Source organism: Nestor notabilis, unplaced genomic scaffold, assembly GCF_000696875.1.
Source record: "Nestor notabilis isolate BGI_N333 unplaced genomic scaffold, ASM69687v1 scaffold455, whole genome shotgun sequence".
NCBI classification, from domain to species: Eukaryota; Metazoa; Chordata; class Aves; order Psittaciformes; family Psittacidae; genus Nestor; species Nestor notabilis.
The window spans coordinates 10,449-32,072 of NW_009930393.1; the positions used below are offsets into that span (position 1 = coordinate 10,449).

General features: G+C 41.2%; 1 protein-coding gene across 1 annotated transcript; it reads right to left on the reverse strand.

Moving 5' to 3' along the window:
* Positions 1 to 1,670: 1,670 nt before the first annotated feature.
* On the reverse strand, positions 1,671 to 21,250 carry LOC104406403 (poly [ADP-ribose] polymerase 12-like; the record flags this gene model as incomplete). The annotated part of the gene is made up of 11 exons (XM_010015370.1): positions 1,671 to 1,954; positions 2,564 to 2,715; positions 4,980 to 5,110; positions 9,954 to 10,032; positions 10,478 to 10,574; positions 11,152 to 11,272; positions 12,815 to 12,980; positions 14,180 to 14,303; positions 16,610 to 16,711; positions 18,668 to 18,920; positions 21,118 to 21,250. Coding segments are annotated over 11 exons (1,642 nt in total), but the record flags the coding sequence as incomplete, so codon positions are not given.
* Between the last annotated feature and the right edge of the window lie 374 nt (positions 21,251 to 21,624).

Here is a 21,624-nt window from a genome sequence, read left to right on the forward strand (position 1 = left end):
AAATGCAAAAACTATATCCAGGCAATTCCCTGGTTTAGAAACACAGATGAAAGGAAGACTTAAGTTTACATATGGAGAGAAGTTGCACACTAACAAGCAAAAAGTGAATGAAAACATTTTATTTGCAGATATGGCAAAGCTAAATGATTCGGGAACTCTACAGAAAAATGTGAAAGAGCTCTTCAAAAGTGGTAGAATCTTCCCTTTTTAATGCATTACTGACACAGGTTTTCATTTAGTTTCAAGACAGTAATCTTAGTAAGATTTCCTAGTTTTATATATTTTCCTGTCCTCCAGGTAATTTGTAAACTTTGAGTAGTACATGTGGTTGACAGATTTCTGTTGAAGATGCAAGTAAGTGAGAGGCTATTCGTGTTACTGTAAAGCTTACCTGAAAGCAAAAGTTGCTGCTCCTCTATCCTTGGCAATGGTTTCCCTCTTAACAGCTAGACTGCCAGAAGAAGGCATCTTTGTACAGAGGCTTTTAAGTTCCATTAACTTACAAACTCCTTATTAAGATTCAGTAGAAACTCCATGAGTTTCTGCATTTTCTTTTGGGGACAATAAAAAGCATGTAACTTTGTAAAAGGCATAACCACTGTTGCAGGGGTTGTACATCACTGATGGAGGCAAGGCACATTTATCACAGACTCAGAGAAGCAGTATGCAGGATCACCACAGCTACAAAGAGGAGCTATGCTTGTCAGCAAGTTGCCCCACGCAACGCGAGTAACAAAATACGTATCTTAGAACAGCAGCTCTACCACTGGCCTCCAGAGGATATAACAGGGTTCTTCCAGTCATGTCATAATTATGAAAAAATAAAAATTAATGTCTAGAATTAGGGCAGGAAATACTTCTGCTTCTTGAGATGTTTCTCCTGTCCTATATGCATTTGCTAAGCATTGAGGAAATAGGTGGCCACATTGACTTGAGAGCCTGGCTTTTTGTGACACAGCTTTTATATACTTAAGGCCATTAGTTGCAGCCAAACCACCACATTTTAGTACCTACTTATTCATAGACTAGAATTTTCAGTTTAACTTGATCTCTATTTTTATACAGGTCACACAGCAAGTTACTGCAGATCTGCAAAGAGAATCTGAGCCAACCACTTTCTGATCCAAACACTAGCTGCCGTTGTACAGATGAAATTTCTCCACTTGAGAACTTTAAACTTGAAACTTGTATCAGCATTAACAAGTGGCACTTTGAAAACTGGCTTGTTTAGAATTGCTATAGATGAGAGGATCAAGAACAACTGTATTCTGCAATGGAAAGAATCTTCGGTTACTAGAAACCTGACAGCTTGCTTAAAAACGACTGTACTGTTAATTCTTCTCTTAACTGAAATGTTGTCAAAGAGAAATACTCTCTAAGAAAATGCATTTATAATTATTTGCCCACAGAAGTTGAAACACTCAATTTCCCATCCCACAATTCTGATTTTTCTGCTACGGTTATTTAAATGTCTAAACTTGATTTAAGAGAGGAAAAGGAGAAGACAAGGCAATGTCTCAACAAATGTAACATCTGCTTTGCCAGCCCTCCTCAATACAGAAATTCCTTGGATTAACATTCCAAAGAATTGTAGCAAAAAAAAGTTGACAAGTATGAGAACACCTGCAATACAGAAAATAAGACAAGGGATACAAACAGCTCTGATCCCTTTAAGATACAATACATTTTTTTTCTTCCTCTTTATACTCTATTGTATACTCTGGGTAAATTTGGTATTTTTCAAAGACAACAAAAATGGAGGGATTTGTCTCATTGTCTACACAACTGTCATAAAACCGGAGCCCATCAGCAGACTTTGTTGGGGGGCGCACATAGGCTGTGTTGCCGTTAACGTAGTCTCCAACCAACACACGAGCCACGAACATGATGTTGTTTTTCACCATAGGCTGACAGTATGAGTGGGAATAGGAAGCATCTCTAGCAAAGTAGCTTCCTAGAAAATAATATGAAAACGTGATTATAAGGAATATATATAAAGGGACAGTGAAAACTGAGCATCCCCTTGTTTTTCAGGAGGTATTCACCCCAACTTTCAGGTCTCACTCAGTTTACATAATCCCATAGAAATTTTTACAAGAGAAGGGATTTCTACACATGATTTCCACTGGAATTTGCTACTACAGGAATCAGATTTTTAAAAAACAAAACATAAAATCACTATAGGTGTGTGTGTTACGATGGGGATAGACAGGAAAACATGAGGACCTTCCACAATCCTGCTGAGGGAATGCACGCCCTTCTTGCTTCCTGCCATGAGGCCTAGCAGACGTTTCTCTGGCAAGTTCCAATTATGACCTTCAGCCTTCAGCAGATCTCACCTACAGCAACAGAGGCTTTTCCAAATCCCTACGCTAATTCTCTTAACATCTTAGGAAAAGACTTAACCCTGCTCGAAGCAAATCCTTGTCATCCCCAGAGGGAAGGAAGATCATACTACTATCACCTTCCTCTTTTTCCACCCTCTATAGTTCAAAACTTTGATAGCTGTAGTATCAGGGGAGTCTAAGTAGACATCTAACACACAGAGTCATTTCCTACGTACCCTTCCCATAGAGAGTTCCATTGCTTCCACAAATTCTCCAGTCAAAATTGTGAATACAGATGGATTCCATGAAGGAGGTGTTGGTTCCATGGAAAAGAAGCTTTTCATTTACTTCCTTCCCTCCATTTTCCCTTTTCATCTGTTCCTTCTGCCTAACAGAAAAATGCAGAGGAGGAGTGAGCAAACCATGGAAGGAAAGGGAGAAAAGCATTTTTAAAAATAAGTATATAATGTACATGTATGTATCAGCTAAATGAGATACCCATGGCTGCATCAAAAGAAGCATGACCAGCAGGTCAAAGGAGGTGATCCTGCCCCTCTACTCTGCTCTCGTGAGACCCCACTTGGAGTATTGTGTACAGTTCTGGTGTCCTCAACATAAAAAGGACATGGAGCTGCTGGAGCAAGTCCAGAGGAGGCTATGAGGATGATAAGGGGGCTGGAGCACCTCCTGTATGAAGACAGGCTGAGAAAGTTGGGACTGTTCAGTCTGGAGAAGAGACCTCATAGCAGCCTTCTAGTAACTGAAGGGGGCCTACAAGGATGCTGGGGAGGGACTCTTCATCAGGGGCTGCAGCGACAGGACAAGGGGTAATGGGCTTAAACTTAAACAAGCTAAGTTCAGGTTAGATGTAAGGAAGAAGTTCTTCACTGTGAGGGTGGTGAAGCACTGGAACAGGTTGCCCAAAGAACTGGTAAATGCTCCATCCCTGGCAGTGTTCAAGGCCAGGTTGGACAGAGCCTTGGGTGACATGGTCTAGTGTGAGGTGTCCCTGCCCATGCCAGGGAGGTTGGAACTAGATGATCTTAAGGTCCTTTCCAACCCAAACCATTCTATGATTCCCAGTCTGTTTTCTCCTCTCTGTTTGGAAGATGAGATAGACTACCAGTATAATGAACAATTACAATATAAGCAATATACTGATACCACTGCCCAGCAATTCTAGATAATCCTGGCTTTCTTTAGTGCATTTAAATAAGCACTGACACTACTACAGTCCCCACTGTACCAACCTTTTGCTCCTCTGTAGGGTCCTACTAGTTCTACTTTATTGTCTCATCCCTTCACACCCAGAACTCTCTGCAGAGTGGAGGTGGTAATCACAGACCCTCCATGTCCCAGCAGTAACTAGGAGCTGGACTCAGCTTATTCTTCATGCCATACATCCTGAGCTCCTGCCCCTCTGTGAGATCAGTGTGGCTGAGGAGACAGAGCCAGAAGGAGAGAAACTGAGCCTCTTTTCACCACTTAAGATTTTACTGATTTAGGCCAGAATCAGACTGGACTATGACCAGTATCAAAAGAGGAATCTCAATGGAAGCCAAAAATATTTCACAGCATCCAGACATCTTACAGGTCTTCAGAAGCTGTTGAAGGACAAGGCAGCAATAATCTTCAGGAACTGATCAGCTACACAGTAAAGAGAGACAAGGAGAGGGGAGAATCCTCCCAGCTTGTAAACTGCATAAATGAAAAGTTAAGAGCAATGAACTGGAATTTGTTCATTAAGGACTTGTTAAACTGTGTCTGGTTAACTTAAATATCTCATTAGGGGAGGATAAACAGTATGCACTACTACATGTTTTGAAGTGTCTTAAGTTTTGCTACATGAAAAAGTTTTATGAAATTACTAACTGGTGACTTCCTGGGTTCAGTCACGTTGCAGGTGAAAGTGCTTATCTGAGCAGTATTTTTCTTCTCTGCTACCATTCCATAGAGTCCTTGAATATTTGTACTAAGTATCTGTGCGTTTGTTTTAAACTAGACATCAGTTCTACTCAACAGCTTAATCTGCTACCAAATTAACCTGAACATGGTCATCTATTGTCACCAGCACCAGCTGAAATCTGTTGTCATCTAGCTTGGCATTCAGTAGAACTGATGCAGATGCTGAAAACCAGAAAGGAGCTCTGATCTCAGGGATCATTAAGTTAAAGCACATGCATTCTTTCTCAGCAAATACTGACTTCATTCAGAAAAGGTACTCTTGAGAAAGACCACTACATCTGACTGGAACAAAAGCCCCAAGCACTGTTTAGCCTTGCCCACTTCCTCTAATGCATGAACATTTGTAATAGACAGAACACGTGTGCAGCAGGCAGTCCCTGTTCAATCCCTGAGACAATGCACTATGCCGCATCACTGTGCGCATCCTCAATTCATCCCAAATTCTGCATCATTCATGTCTTTCTGTCCATATCTGTCCAAAAAGCCATGCAAAGGGAATCTTCCCCCAGAAGCATGGCATTCTCTGGAAGGCCATTGATGCTTAGTTTCACTCTTGAACTGCTCTGAAGAAGGAAACACCAGTTACGTTAAAGCACAGGTGGTAACGTCTTTTCTTTCCTAGGAAGCAGATACAGGACACCAGGATACCCCCTCAACCCCAATAAGGATGAGGAAACAAATACTCACCACTGAAACACTTTCCAGAGGGATGGATTCTGAATCCTGTTTATTTTAAGGATGCTGTATTTCTTCATAGTCTGATGAAACATCTGCTTTATTTGGTTGTATTCAGCAGTTGTATCATTGATCTCCACTGCCTATAAAATATAAACCAAAGCAAAAGAAGACATGAGGCTTCAGTTAGCTCATAACATGCAGAAGCCTAATTACAGCAGGTACACTTTCAGAAGAGAGTCCCCAACTATACTTATGAAGGTTAACTTAATGCTTTAGATTGTGACTATGTGACTAATTAGGACAGACACCTAATATGTAAACCAATGTGTCACTCCTGCGCTGCAAGGACACCTCGCCTCTCTTCAGGAAGGATGCTGAAAGGGTCAGTTAAATGTTCATCACCTTCAAGTAAGGGTTGACACAACTTTAGATCTCAGTGAAACAGCTGTTGTAGAACAAAAGGTGCTAGATAACAGTATCAGTTGTAACCAGACATTTAATGAAGCTTCAGCTATTAAAGGTGAAACAAATACATACAACCTCCCAGGATCACAGCTCCTTCACTTGTCAAAGTTAAAACTTGGAAAGTTGCACTTAAATGCAGACTTAAGAAAAAAAAGCTCCATTTCTAAACGTAAGAGAACAATTAGGATTCTAATAAGAAGGTTACACTAAATACCCGTTTCAGCAAATAGATCTCCTTTCCTAAAGGAAACAAAGTCTATTTATCCATACTTCTTGTGTTTAAAAACCCATCAGGAAATACACATTTTTCCCAAAGAAGAGCTAATGCAAAACAGAATTAAAACATGATTGGAGCTCTTCTGCTTGCTTGTGTCATGCATAAAGTTTCCATTTTTTCTCTGAAGTAATCTGTGCTTCAATCTTCTACAATAAACACTTCCATAAGCTTGACTGAAAATGCATAATGCTGGTAGACTGATGTCACTTGGCAGTACTTTCCACTTCACTGCTGCCTAAGCCAAGCAGGGACTTGAGGTGACATCTCGCATATCAAAGTTGTGTTTAAAGCAGGAAAACTGCTTTAATGGAACCAAGATCTTACCAACATCAGGCAAAATGTCCATGTTTTACAAGGCTGAGTTTGAAGAGGAGATAAAATCAGACCTGTATTTCACAGCTGCATGCAAATAAAGAGATGTTTTTCTGGACACCATGTCCAGATTGTGCACTAAGGACCTACTGATGAAAAGGCCTTGCCATAGGAAGGTCTTCTAAGGATTAAAAATAAAATCAGCTACACAAGGAAGAATAAAATCTTTGAATTTATTAAAATCTTTTACAAGGTTGAATTAAATTTCTCATGTCTTAATACAAGAGTATTTTCAAAAGCTTTTTTAAAACATAGTGCAATACATAAAACAATTTGGATGGACACTTATTTATTATCTGCAAGCTCTATAACACCACAGCTCAAGTTGCTCACCATCACCCAACAAGGTGAAAATTACGCCACTATATTTCAGTACTACATCTTTTATTCCTACGTAAACAATTCTTTAAACTATAATTACACTTTTGCTATGCTGCATCTTTTACTGAGGAACTGTAACTTTTCTGGGTAAAACAGGGAGTCAGCCACATGGTACAAAGCCTAATCCTGTAAGAGAAGTAATTCAGTTATTTTATCATATGATGGACTTCAAGCAACCAAGCCAGTTACCTTCTGCATGAAAACTTTGTGGGATTGTCCGTATTTCCCCAAGGATGTTTCTCCTCCTAGTAAAGGGTAACAGCACATTGCTCTTGCAGGTTGACAGCTATCATAGAGTCATAGAGGTTTGAGTTGGAAAGGACCTTAAGATCATCTAGTTCCAACCCTTCTGCCACGGGCAGGGACACCTCACACTAGACCACGTCACCCAAGGCTCTGTCCAACCTGGGCTTGAACACTGCCAGGGATGGAGCATTTACCACTTCTTTGGGCATCCTGTTCCAGTGCCTCACCACCCTCACAGTAAAGAACTTCTTCCTTACATCTAACCTGAACTTAGCTTGTTTAAGTTTAAGCCCATTACCCCTTGTCCTGTCGCTGCAGCCCCTGATGAAGAGTCCCTCCCCAGCGCCCTTGTAGCCCCCCTTCAGATATCAGGTACTTCTTAACAACATTAACTTTTTGAGCTCTTTTCATCTTCAGAGCTAAAATGAAAAAACCAAGAAAGCATAAGCATTTGCTAACCCACAATCAAGGAGTGGAGTTTCTGAGGCAGAGGAGGAATCACTGCCCTGACAGTAATTTCTGGTAGTGTGTGACTATAGGAACAGTACTCTGTGATATCAAACCTTGATCTCCGGTTAACTTGGGTTTTGGAAGCAGCAGAGGTTGTACTAGTAACACTAACCCAACAAGAACTGCTATCTGTAAAGTACACAGATAGACTCTCCACATTGCATCAGCTCTCATTCCTGTTACAGCACAGCAATCTTTGGCACGCGTGTAGGATTCGACAACATAACAGCCAAAGACTGATCCTCTGACATAAACCCACACATTCATTGTGCATATTTCTCAGTTGTACATTAAATGTACATTTTAAAACATGGCATGAAGTTCCAAGACAATATAAATTCTTTATTTTTTTTTTCTCTAAAAGGTTTACCGACTACTAGTTCCACTTTGTTACAGGAAGACAGAAGAAATTCACACCAACTTGCCACTTGGTGTTCCCAAGTTCCATTGGGCATTTCATACACTGCTTTCTACAGAGCTATGATTCTAAATGACTTACAGATTAAGATACTGCAACACTCAAAAAATAAGCAATGTTACCAAAACATAACTACTCTTTTTAAGCAAAGATGACTTTCTCCCTATCTCATAGGTGTTCCTTTTTAAAATGGACCACTTCCAGCGGAGCAAATTTTGGCAGGATTATTTGTCAGTGTCTGAAGAATTCATCAATTAGTAATTGTCAGGTCGTACGATGGTCATCACATGCATGTAGAATCCCAGCCAGTCCCAATATTACCTACTGCAAAAAAAAACAAGCATAGAGTCCCACAGAAATATTTAATCTAGCCCAGGCTTTCACCTGGAGTGCCAACAGGTACTGTGGGCTTTGTCACTTTTTAAGGACAGAATTAACTTTTCCTTTCCTGTGAAAGGCACTCAGTTTGTACGTTAAGAGATGGTTTATTAGGCACCAACTCAGCATGCAAACGAAGCTCTGGGGAGCAAGATGAACTTTCCACCACACGCCTCCCTACAAGTACCTCTAGTGATACCCTGGATCCGTACATCGTGTTCCAAAGTATCTCACACTCACCTCAGTGACTCCAGAAACACCCCAACAAATGGACTTGACTAAAATTCAGACTGAAGTTTGCAGAGTAGATAAGGGAAGCAGCCAAGCACATACAACTCAGAGACCTATAAAGAACTGAGCTACCTGTCTTCCTGGCATTCTCTGGAAAAATTTAAGCTTATGTCAATCAGTTAAGCTGCAGCTAAGCCAAAGGGAGAGCTGATTAGCTATGTCCTTTATTACTTTGACAGTGCTCAAAATATCACAGGCCCAAATCTTCAAAAGGTCTGGCTGCCATATTTCCACACAAACAACTTCTTACTTCATTCAGTGGGTGCTGGGCACTGACTCTTTTATAATTGTGAAATTTCACAGTTTTGCTGATTGTGAAAACCAGCTATTTGAAGTGAGCTAATGTACACAGCAGCTGACTTCAATTTTACCTGCTCATTTTTCATTAGGACTGGGTTTAGATGAATTTGCTACATGCACATAGCCAGATACAGGAGTTACACTAAGGCATAATCCAACACAAGAGGGTAATCAGGGTAAAATGGAACATTCAGCACAAAGCAGAGCAACAAAAACCAGCCAGTAACAGAAGCTCAGAGACAAGATTTTCTGGTTCTCATGCTGCTGCCAATGTAACTACACTAGGGAAAATAAAATGCAAAGAGTGAGAATAGCAATGGAGCTCTCCATTAACTGAACCTAGACAGAAAGAATTCCCAGTTGGGAAATATGATACTTCTGTCCTGTCCCTAGTAATCAAGATACCTGTGCCAATACAACTTGGTCATCATCATACAAGACTTTGACACAGTCAACAAGGAAAACCTTGTGCTCCACATTATGTGCTGTCCTTTAATCAGGGGCAAAAACACCGTAAAAAAGGCCAAGTGTAACACTGAAAAGCCTTTTTTCCTAGCATTCTAGTAGTTCCACAGTCTGTGTTGACTGCTTCTTAATACCATTAGACCTACCAATTTAAAAAATTACCAAAACTAAAAATTACTAATATTTATAAACACCTGAGCATTTTTGTTCTTGGTAGACCAAATAGAAACCTAGACCTTGGGCTGATAGGGGTTTGGTTTGTTGAAGAGATCACTGCAAACAGTTTGTTGATACTACTGACTGTAACTCTACTTCTGCCCTTCCTTGAGGCCATGGTCTGCGCTCACATCTGTGATGTACATGACAGTACTGGGTGACTTCAAAGAGCATACAGGGATTTCCTTTCCTACATCTCCAATCCAAACTTCATCCATCAACAGCCATGATGGTATTATTATTATTGGATGGCTTTTTAATGGCCTGCACAGGAAGAGTTTGGTCTCAGCCCAGCTTCTAGTGAAGGAACACACATTTCATAGAAATCCCTTGTTTAACTGGCCCACTAAGTCATGAAAGTAAGGCATTTTTTCCTTTTTAATAGTGAATCTTTTTGTACTGAATTTGATGAGGTTTGGTTTTGCATGTAGATAGATACCTAAAATGCCGCTGAAGTTCACAGGAATTTGGCACCTTTTTTCATGAGCTTCTGCAAGATCACCTAGTTCTTTAGCACACCCACCCAAGAAATCACTCCTGTCCCTTTTTAGCATCTATTCAGTTACAATTGCTTCAGTTAAGCAGCATGCTCCTTTGAATCATGCCTTTCCATCAGAATTACAAAGGAGAAAAAGTAGGAAGTGAAGTGAGGGGAAGAAGATACCTTGTATCCGAAGTCAGGCAGTGCAGATTGATCCCAGTGGTCAGGACAGGACTGATTTGGAATAGAAGAATCCCTCTGGCTGTTGGCAAACAGACAGAAAATGAGGTGTTAGTGAGTCTAGTACTTCTTCAAACATTTGAACTGGCAGCATCCCCTTTGGCCATTTCCTACATTTACAAATACACGAAATAACCCACAAAATCCCTGGGAAACAGCCTCAGTCTGTGAGCTGGGCTTTGCATGCTGCCACTCAGTTGTCACAGTCCTCTTTCACTTGCTTTTTTAATGAACAACTGTCCATCACCAGCCCTGTGGACATGGTACCTGGAGTAACATGTACACCAAAAAACAGGTCATGCACCAAGCTGGCAGTTTGTGATACAGCTTCTGCTCAGTCAAATGGGTATGTTTCTTTCTAGCAACAGCTCTGTTCTTCACACAATTACTGCCAACACTGAAAGCCATTTTGCCTTATAATTACTCCTGAAATATGAAAATCCAGCAACTTAAAGTGCATCACTTACCCTTTCTTTATCTTCTGCACATCTTCAGAAGACACGAACTTTGGTCGCCTGCAGACCTGTCTTTTAGTTTTGTAAGAGGTGTTTGTCTGGGTCATCTCTTGAGGAGAAAAGGGAAGGAAAAAGTCACAAATAAGTCTACAAGATGGGGTCATTAATTAATGACAATTATTCATTAATTAAAAGTGTATATTCATTGTCAATTCTAGCTGCTGAAGAATGGTGGCCTGTGTAAGCTTCCTGTCCTTCCTGTAACTCTTATTTAACCTGTGTCTGTCTTGCTGGCTTCCCAAAGTCATTCATGCTTTTTAAGTGTTGCTGCAGTGGCAGAGAAAGATGCTTATTTTTCATTTTTACCATCCAGAGTGTCCTAGGTTCAGCTATAGCAGTCATAGGGTTAACTTACTTTACTTAAGGTTTACTATGACTTTATGTGAAGACTAAGAATCTTTTTTATTTCTGGTCCAGTGTGAGTCTGGATAGTGTCAAGGAATAAGGGGGAAGGTTACTTTTATAAGGACTTTCCTCTGGACCATCACTACCTCACTTCCCATTCCAGTGAGTAAATCTGGTAGTGTTAGTAAAACAAATTATGGCTTCTAAAAGCTGGGATAGCTTGCAAGTTAACCTTTATAAAGCACTTCATAGTTATAAGTAAGAACCTTTAAAATGAGTACCTTTAAAATCGAGCTTGTAATTATACAAGCCAGCCTGGAAAGATATGATGCCATCTGGATCTGCTAGATACAAATTCTCAATAATAGCAGAAGATGGTGAGCTCACACTATCCCCTTCTCCCTTTGTGGGGAAAAAGAGAAAAAAGAGAGAGAGAAATGAGTGAACACAGTCAGGACTAAGGCCTGGATAACTAGTCTGCGTAGAGGGAGAGAAGACGCAAAGAGTAGGATGAAAAGGAATCTACGTTTGGCATGATAACCAAACACTCCTAACATGCACACAAATACGTTATGAGTAATGATGGACACATATGTATCCCATTTAAACTCCTGTAACAAGTTGTGCTGGTTTTGGCTGCTAAAGAGTTAAATTTCTTCATAGTACCTAGTATGAGGCTATGTTTTGGATTTGTGCTGGGAACAGTTTGATAACACAGGGACATTTTAGCTATTGCTGAATGCTATCAGGAAGTGGTGAATGAACTCCTTGCTTTGCTTTTGTGTGCAAGTTTTACTTTACCTATTAAACTGGCTTTATCTCAACCTGTGAGTTTTCTCACTTTTACCCTTTCAATTTTCTCCCCAGTCCCACTGGGGATGGGGTTGAGCAGCTCTGTGGTCCTTAATTGCCAGCTGGGTGTGATGGATGCACTTGACTCCTTGACCAAACTGGTGGTATTTTGGTTCAGGCTCCAAAGGAAGTCAAGGTCCAGGCTGTAACCGGAACATGACCTTCTCTAGTTCCAACCTGTTCCTAGAAAACACTCACAGGAACAATGTGACATGGTGAGTGAGCATTGATGTATGAGCCTGGGAACTGGAACATCGATCATGTGATTAACACATGAATAGCAGGTGGTTCTTCCAAGGCTAATTTGTCAAGAAACAAAGAAAATTGCAGGTACGAGGAGTCTCATGTTTAACTTTTTCATCACATGTAATTTGACTATGAGCCAACCACTTCATTTCATAAATACAACAGCCTGAGTGAGCTCTGTTTGAGCTCTCTCTGCTAAGAAGCAGGCTCCAAAGGAGTGATGTCCCCTTGAGCTGGGACAACTCTCCAGGTTAGTCCTCAAGGTTGAAAGACCCCTTACCAACTGCAGACCTTTGGTAAGTGACCTAAATAGTGCATAACCTTGTATTACAGTGTACTAAGATTTATTTTAGTAACTTTGAGTTATTTTATGTTCTCTGTGAAATAAGCAGAGTAAACCTTGCCACTGGGGCTTTCCTGTCTTACTTTTACAACAGCCTACTACAAAAAAAAACCTTTGCTGCTTCCGTTGGCATTCATTCTTTAAATGGTCTAAAATCTCCCCCACAACAAGCTGGCATAGTCAGCAGATCCTAAATCTGCTCCATGACACCAGGGTTAAACCACAATGCAAGTATAATTCTCTAATGTACAAAACAATGTACAATATGTAAAAAGTTCATTCTGAACCTCACTGCAAGGAGATAAGGTATGTTCCCTCCCCCACAGCCTATCACCATTTCATCACATCTGTTATGTTTATCTGTAGCTTTACTGCCTTACTTGACACGATAACATTCAAGCATAAGTATTTACTTAATTAACCCTGCTGAGTAAAAGGGAAGAGAGGAAAGAGGCTCCACCCATTTCTTCAGAAGTGATTCCTGGCACAGGATGTGGAGTCACCTGCTCTCCATATTCAATCCACTGGCCTTTGTCATTCTTCCAATACCAAAGCCACTGTGTGGTCAATACAAATGTGGGTTTTGTGACTGATGATGGTGTAGAGAGGCGTCGAACCAAAGAAGAGCAGCAGGTCATTGTCTGGAAATGAATGTTCTTATTCATGAATCTGTAAGGACAAAATCAGGTTTATTGTAGTTAACAGTATATATATTAGCCTTTAATCCCCAGTATAAGATGGTGGAATTTTCTTTAATATAATGTGACTGCCTGAACTTAATAGGCCTGAAATATGAGTATTTCCCACAGCATGCATGGCAGCTCTGAAAACTGTTTCCAATCTTCAGAAGTGAACTATGGCCTGTGAGACACCAAATGCCATCTCAATCACCAGCCACATGCTGCATTGCCAGCTTTACAGACAGCCTGGGGCTACACATACAATGTGTCAAAGAGTACTTCTGAAATAAGTATCATGTTTAGTTTTTCTCATTACACAAATGGAAGTTGGTAAGTACCTGCCTGAGTTGCCAGCAAATACCTGCAGCATATCAGCTTTGTTTTTAATGTAGCTACAGAGGAGGATGCAGTCCAGCTGCAAGTTCTGTAAATAGCGTTCATCACTGGAGCCACCTGGGCTCTTACTCCTGGAAGCCTTGAAAAATTAACTCTCAGGCAAAAAGACCTCGAAAGCAGCCTCTTGCTGGGAATCTTGTTTGTGATTTGTACCATCCAGTGGCCTTATCGAGAAGCAAATCAAAATCATCTGCTGTCAGAAGATGCACAGGCCAAAACGCCTATACCATTTTATTGAGGCCAAACTTGGAGTCCCCTATGAATCCACAGGGCTTAAAGGGGGGCTTTCAGAAAGGAGTTAAAGGGAAAATGTGCTCTCTTAAAAAAAATCCAATGGGCTGCTTACACAAAGGAGCATTTAATAAAATTTCTCTAGGCGTATTATAGATATTATTATAGATACTAGCTGTATTGGGAAAGGAATAGCCATAGAGAAGGACCAGCTCTGAACTGCTATTGAAAGGCACAACTTAAGTTATTATAAAGTATGATTCATTATCTGAAATACTAATATTCTAAGCACTAAATTCCATCCGCTTCTTTTTACCCTTGAGTTTTAAATGCAAGATAGTTTTGTTACTTTTAGAAGACAAAAATGGGGTGATACTTCCATGCAATCACTTTTACTTTTCTTTTTAAGAAGAACAATTCTTATTTGTACATCCTCCCAGATCCTGAGCAGCTCAGTAATCAAAAGTTATGGAGGTCAGACACCTTTAGGAAGAACTCAAAGACGTTTTCCTCCAGGTCTCAACCGCAGAACTCTAACCAAGCAGTGCAACATCACTATACCTGCTGGTGTGTGGGTCACAATAGGCCTTTTCAATTTCCTCCATCATGGAGAGGTCATTCCAGGTCACCCCATTATATACCTGCCATCGATACGGCAAGTGGTAATGAACAAATCTGCATTTATCTGTAATAAGATCAGACACAGTCAAGAGCTCTGCAATCATAACAGAGAGTGAGACAAGGCAGGGTGTGGAGGGAAGGAACAAGCATTTTTTACTCTTGGCTTTATCTCCTGGGCTTTGGTACAAGCAATAAAGACAGAGTGCTGAAAATAGAAATATATTTGAACTATAGGGGTATCTCCAGTCTTACCTGGAAAAGCAACATAAGCTCTCATACTGCTAAATATATTCCAAAGAAACCACAACCTTCCCTTTGCTGAAACTCAACATTGGCAGCTGGGAGAGCAGTGCCACAGACAGCAAGCGCGAGTCTATGGGTCACACCACCACGTTTCTCAGCCATAAAACCTCTAGTCTACATGCCACATGAACACTCGATATATTTGGTTTTCTCTTTCCTTTAGAACATATGGGATGGTTATCAAAATCTGCATGTTTTTTTTTTCAGGCCAAGCCCAATGAATGAGGCAGCATAAAGGACTGCAATACTCCATAGAACATCTCCCAAAAGGGACCTTACACTCACCGCTGAACAGATAGCATGCTCCCCCACTAACAAGACTGCCAGGCACTGTTGGAATTGTTGCTTTGCTTCTCAGAAAATAGGAAGGATCAATTCTTAACTGCCTTGCACGCAAGACCTGCAGCTGTGCTATATACCATTCACACAGGGAGAGGAAGACTTCTGGGATTTTTTAAATCATCTGTTTTCCAATGCATATATGTCTGCATGTTTGAGTCCAGATCCGCTTAACACCCCTGCACAGTGCATGTTGCTGGATACAGGGAGAGACTGACCTCCAAGCCTCTGATACTCCACATCCAGGTATGGACCAAACCTCTTATTTACCACTTTTGAGCCAAACATGGCACGGCATAGCACACTAACCCTCCAACTGTTACTTGAGTTTAGCTATTTGGTGGTCACAATATAGCTGCTTTGAGCCTGACCTCTACAGCCAGCACACGGGTACACCATTGACATCATGCAGGTCAAAAGGCTGATAAACTTAAGCCTCAAGCCTGGTCCTAACCAAGCAGAGAGTCTGAGAAATCTGACACAAGGCTGGAGTAGCTGCTGTACAGATAGAGACAAAAGGATTTTCACCATTCATGACCTCTGATGTATCTGACCACAGAACATATGGAAATTAAACCCAGTTATGAAGACAACAGTGTCTTTCACTCCTTTCTTCTTTCTTTTTAGTTAACAGAGCTGGAGTTCACCCTGTCTTGAAAGCAGTTTGCTTAAATTAACTTGGCATGCTGCAGACAAAACCACACTTGGTCTCTCTTGGCCAGATTTTATTTCTATTAACCATAAATTGCCCATAAAAGAGAGAATTTATTTTTCAAAGTGCTGTATCTCTTCAAAGTAATGATTAAGAAAAGGTATTGTCAAACCCTAAAGTAACTTACTCATCTGCATCTCAGAAAAGGAGATACTGACAGGAGAATGGCATCTTTACCAGAACACACACTCTACAGAAATGCTAAATGCACACAAACATCTCAGACCGAACAGTTATCAGGCAACTTATTGTCCACATCCAAAGTGAAAGCAAACACGGTCTGATCTATTTAAGTGGATCTTTTACCAAGACCAGGCAGTCAGAAAAGAAGTAGTCCTTTAGAAAGTGACTGGAGAAGCTCAGTGAAAGAAAATCCCATGGTACCTCCTCATAACCAATGAAGAGCCTAACCCGGGGTTCTGTAAGCAACTGTCAGGGACAGCCCCCAGATACAATTGTTATACTTGCAATTTCCCTCAGACCTCTGCTACTGGGCACTGCCAAATAGACAATGGACTAGATTTACTTTCAGCTTAGCTGGTACAACTACTATGCTTTCTTAAGACATTTTAACACCTCAGATCACTTTAAAAAGGACTAAATAGGGAAGAGCATCACTTCTATCTGATGTACGCAAGAATAAAGGATGACCTACAGTTACCAGTTGTCAATGATGACAACATAAGAAAAGCTCTTAAATTGATTTGATAGTTACAGAAAGTGTAACATTTAACATTTGAAGGGGTTTTGCCCCAGAAATACACACAAAGCCTGCCCCCATCAACAGGGCTGAAACAAGCCATAGATGGATCATCTAGAGGAGAAAGGGTTTAATATACCCACCTGACTTCCCACTGATTATGTCTGTAATTCTAACAGTGTTTATTAGTGACTTGGAAACAAAGCAAATGAGAGGGCAGAATTGCCACTCCATATGGCACTGCTATTGCCATATGAGTGGGGAGTCCCTCTGCAGACTGCTCTCCAGAGATAACAATACTTTTTACAAAGCTTACCTTTATGTTTGCAGTACTTCCAGACATAGAACACACATATCTGATCACATTTATCTTCTTTGTTGTCCTTTGGAGCTTCAGAAGAGGAATCACCTTTTTTATCTATAGGAAAGAACACATCAATCCTTATTTGCCCTATCAAAATAGACCAAGATGTCTAAGACAAAGACACTGCATTTGGTATTTCACCCCAGAAATAACAAGGAGTTGACTGTAGTAGCCAAGTCAAGCACTTTCAAGATCCAACTATCCCACATACATGAAGCCCCACCACAAAAGTTAGGGCTTTGTGACTGACCAATGAACCCCTACAGTGGGAAAAGTCTCAGCAGAAATGGGCAAGGGCAACGTCATGAAGCATAGAGAGTAACACAGGGTGTGACTGACCATGGCTGCTGCAAAGAAGCTGACTTTTTCTCAACACAAAGGGGACCAAAGGGTGGTCTTTGCTGTACATAAAGGGCTATGTCAGCTGAGTGAATTTGGTGATGTAAATGTTTCTCTCCGAATTAGCCAGACCAGCATGAGGGGAGTGAACAGCGGGCTCAGCCCAATACAGGGGTATAAAAATTAAGCTATTAACAAAAGAATTCCAAGGAGAACAATGGCCTAGAGCTGGCTTCAGCCCACATATTCCTTCCCAGGGACTAGGAACACCCAGCATCATGACAGTGAGCATACTACACAGACCAGTAGGGGAATCGCATTGGTATTGACTGAACTGTGTATTGTAATTGCTGTTTTCGTAAGTGTAACTTCACATTTCTATTTTGTTTTCAGTGTGTTTTGCATTACTCTGCTACATCAGAAATATCATTGTACTGGGCCAGGGTAGGATAATTTTTTCATAACAGCTCATATAATGCTGTGTTTTAGATTTTTGACCAAAACAATGCTAATAACACACTGATGATCTAGCTTCTGCTGAACAATGTTTGCACAGCATCAAGGCCTTCTCTGTTTCTCACCCTGCCCCCCACTGAATTGACTAGGGGGTGCCCAGTAGGTTGGAAGGGGACACACCTGGGAAGACCCAAACTAACCAAAGAAATATTTGATATAACACTATGCTCAGCAATAAAAGTGAAAAAGAGGTGTTTTAGGAGGGTTAGTTATCATTTGCTTGGCAACTGGCTGGGCATCAGCCTATCTGTGGGAGGTGGTGATTGCCTTTGCATCACTTGTTTTGCTTCGTTTTCTTATTTCTTCCACTTAGCCTTCGCTTTCTCCTGTTCTTGACTCTCAGGTTTTCTTGTTGTTGCTTTCTTTTTTTCCTCTTCCCCTGATCCACAAGCAGTGAGGTGGAAGTGAGCGTGTGCCTCTGTGTTGCCCAGCTGCCCACTGGGATAGCCCACAACACCCATGTAATGGCAACTATCTTCAAATAAGTAAATTTGATATTAATCATCACACTCTCCATGCATGGAACATCTAAAAAAACCTGCTGAGAGTATTGGACTCTGACAGGTTTTAAAGACAAGGCCCTTCTGCTCAGGAGGACAAGAGATTTAGGAGTTCCTGTTCCCTCACTGGAAGGTATATCAAGACAACTGCTCAACTGGCAAAGCTATATCCATTCCCTAGGGACAGAAGGCAAGGGAAGATCTCTCTCACAGGTACACAACTCTGTCTCCTTCCCAGGAAGCAAATGATGTGTTCAGAACAGGACAGAGACCAATCTCAGACCACTCCCCATTGTGCTGCACAATACTTGGGCAGATTTCCCAAGACTCCTCCACAGGCTGTCCAGTACTATGGTTTTCAGCATCTGGTGGGGTAAGCACATAAGCTGCACTCCAACTACCACAGGGAGCTGTGGGACTGTAAGAAAACAGATCCCAATGAGAACCACTGATCCCAGAACTGGAAGGTTAGAAACAATCCATACCTCCATCTCTACCTTCAGTTCCTGTTGGAATCTGGTGTTGTTGCTGACCAGGTGCATGGCTTCTGGGACCTGCATGAGAAGACTGAATGAACAGCACTGCTGGACCAGAAACCGAGCTAACTGGTAACATCCCAATTTGTGTATCGAGGATGATATTTCTTACAACTTACCTTTCCCCTTCTTTGATTCCTTGACGAATTCCATGTGCTTGTGATTACATATAGTCTGCATGTTTGAAGCTATCTTCGCATCAATGCCTCCGGTTTCTAACACTCTCAATGAATCAGTATCCAAGAGGTTATGGGACCTCTTGCACCAAGTAAATCTACATTCCCCTTGGAGAAAGTGTCGACAAACATGAAGCTTGTTGCAGTTATTTTGCTGGCTGCAGTTACTATCCTTTCTGTTGTAAAGGTAGCAGATCTAGAAGAAGGATGACAGATATAATATGAAATGGAAACAGTAATTCCACTAGAATCACATTAGAATCAGTATTGTTTTTCTTTCTTCTGTAGACATGCAGTTCTAACAGCAGAAATACAGTGGCAAAAAGGCATGTTTTCAGTGTGACTTCTTTAATCTAGGCAGATTTCTTGTATGGAAGAGTAGGCATTTTCAGCTGACTCATGCACTTCTGGTTTTGAAGTTGTGCATAAGTGGGGTTTCACTTTTGGTTTGGGTTTCTTTTCCCCTCAAGAAAAGCCAATCCAACAAGCATTCATTCTTGGCACTCCTAAACAAGACAGTCACATAACAACTGACTGGTTTACAGTTATTCTATTAAAAACAAACAAACCCCTGCAGACACCAAGGTGAGAAGAATGAGCAAGGGGAGGTACTCAAGGTGCCTGAGCAGAGATATTCCTGTGGGGCCAGCTACAGCCCAGGACTGTGTCCAGATGGGTTTTGAGTATCAACAAGGGTGGAGACTCCACAACCTCTCTGGGAAACCTGTGTCAGCGTTCAGTCACCCTCATAGTAAAAAAACATTTTCTGATGTTCAGAGGGATCCTCCTGTGTTTCAGTTTGTGCCCATCACTTTCGGTTCTGGGCACCACTGAAGAAAAACCACTTCTGTGCTTTTTACACACTCCCCTTCATGTGTTTGTAAACATAGATGAGATCCCCCTGAGCCTTCACTTCTCCAAACTAAACAGACCCAGCTCCCACAAACACAGCATACACACGGAGCCAGTCAACATTTCTAAACAACCAAGTGGGCTCTCATGTCCCTTTTTCCCAGCTCTCAGGTTTATGAATAGCCTACGTGATCACTGTCTTCTGCTATTCTACTTTGTAATAGGAGTTTAGGTGCTCAGTTAGAGGTAATCAGTGATGCCTGACTGCACCGAAGGCTGAACAGAGCTATAGAAAAGGGCTTAAAAGTAACACCAGTCAGTGATTGTTGCAACTCTCTGGTCATTACTGGAAGTAATTAATCAAGTAACACAAGTTTTAGATGCAGCTGAGTGAGCAAAGATTTTGTTGATCCTCCTTGCTCATCACCACCATGCTCCTTGAAACAGCCAGCATAACGTATTTTAAAACACTATTAAAAACCAAGAAAGGATCTATTTTGTCAAAGCCCAGTACTGTCGCAGCAGGGAATAAGAAAGCAATAGAAGTGTTAGGCCAACATATCTGTGGAGATTATAACCTCCAAAAGACAAAGGTAACAGGCAGTACTCTGGTAATTTCTTAACCAGGAACAGTTGTAGCTGGAACAGGATATTCTTGGCTTTGAAACAGACATACCTTGAAGATACCATTGCCCTTACACACACATGCAGAACCACAAAGGATTGTCAGACAAATTTATCAAAACCAGTGACTTGCATACAAACCAAACAAAGGTGCCTTGTAAAAAATTAGTACACAAAACCTCAGTGCAGTTTAGAAGGGGCAGATTTCACACAGAACTGACTGCAGTCATTTGGTCTTTTTCTCACAGATTTTTCTCACTCCCCTATATCCTCAAGCACCAAAATGTGCAGGCCTACATAGGCTGGAAAAGGAAAGGGGCCCCTGCCTTCTGGTCTCCATCACAACTCAGAGAAAAGCCAACAAACTGGGTTTTGGTTAGGCCTTTTCTCCTGTAAACACAAACAATTATTGTGATCTTTCACCTCCAGCTTGCTTACCTCACCATCTGTAAATCTCTGGTGAAGTTGCTGATGGTTTTTGCTTGTTTGTTTGGAGTAACTTTATAACTATCCTGTTGGGATAACAGGAGCGGCACACAAAACAGGCCATAGTTGTCCACTTCCCACTGTCAGAGAGCATGTCTTCTGCTGACAAGTCACAGATGACATGGCTTTATCCAGGTGTGAGCTTTCTGGTATTTACATAAGCAACACATTCCTCAGCATTTAGCATATTTATTGCTGGTTTTTGGCTTTTTTTCATTACAAGTACTTGGCACTTTCACAGCCCCGGCTCTATATTGTTTCTTCTGGTGCTTTCACACCCAGCCATTCCCATTCCTACTTCATTCAGACTAACCCTGGCATTACTGTTACATGTCTTAACAGCTTGAAATCGAGATCAGAATTCCACATTCTCTGCCCCTATCCCATGCCAAATGAACAAAAGCTTCTCTTAAGAAATTGGTATAACTCACATCAGGGAGGAGGAAAGGGTCATTTTGGAGAAGCAGGACTCGCAGCTCATTCTCATCAAGGCTAGACAACTCATGGGTCTTTAGAACTTTTTTGTTCTCAGCATTGATGATGTTGTGCGGGTACTTACAAGATCTGCAGGAAAATACACAGAAATATCAATGGTTATTTCTTCAGCCAAGTTGATGTAAAGAACCACCTCAGATAACAGGCAACCTGGGAAAAGCCATGGAGAGAAAGGTAGTTTGGCAAAAGCCTCTGTGAACATTCAGATGGTGTCTGTAATTACCTAGAGAATGGATCAAACAGCATAACTACTATGAAATACGGTAGTGTTACTAACGCCATTTTAAACACTGATGTGGCCAGACCACTTTTAAGGAAGCTAGCAGCACAGATTTGAAGTCAAGTCTGTCTACCCCACACTTTTTTTCCCTCCAGTAAGAGGCAAGTCAAGTCCCACGACCTGAACAGCTAGAAAGAAAGCTGATTTTAGAGAAATACATCAA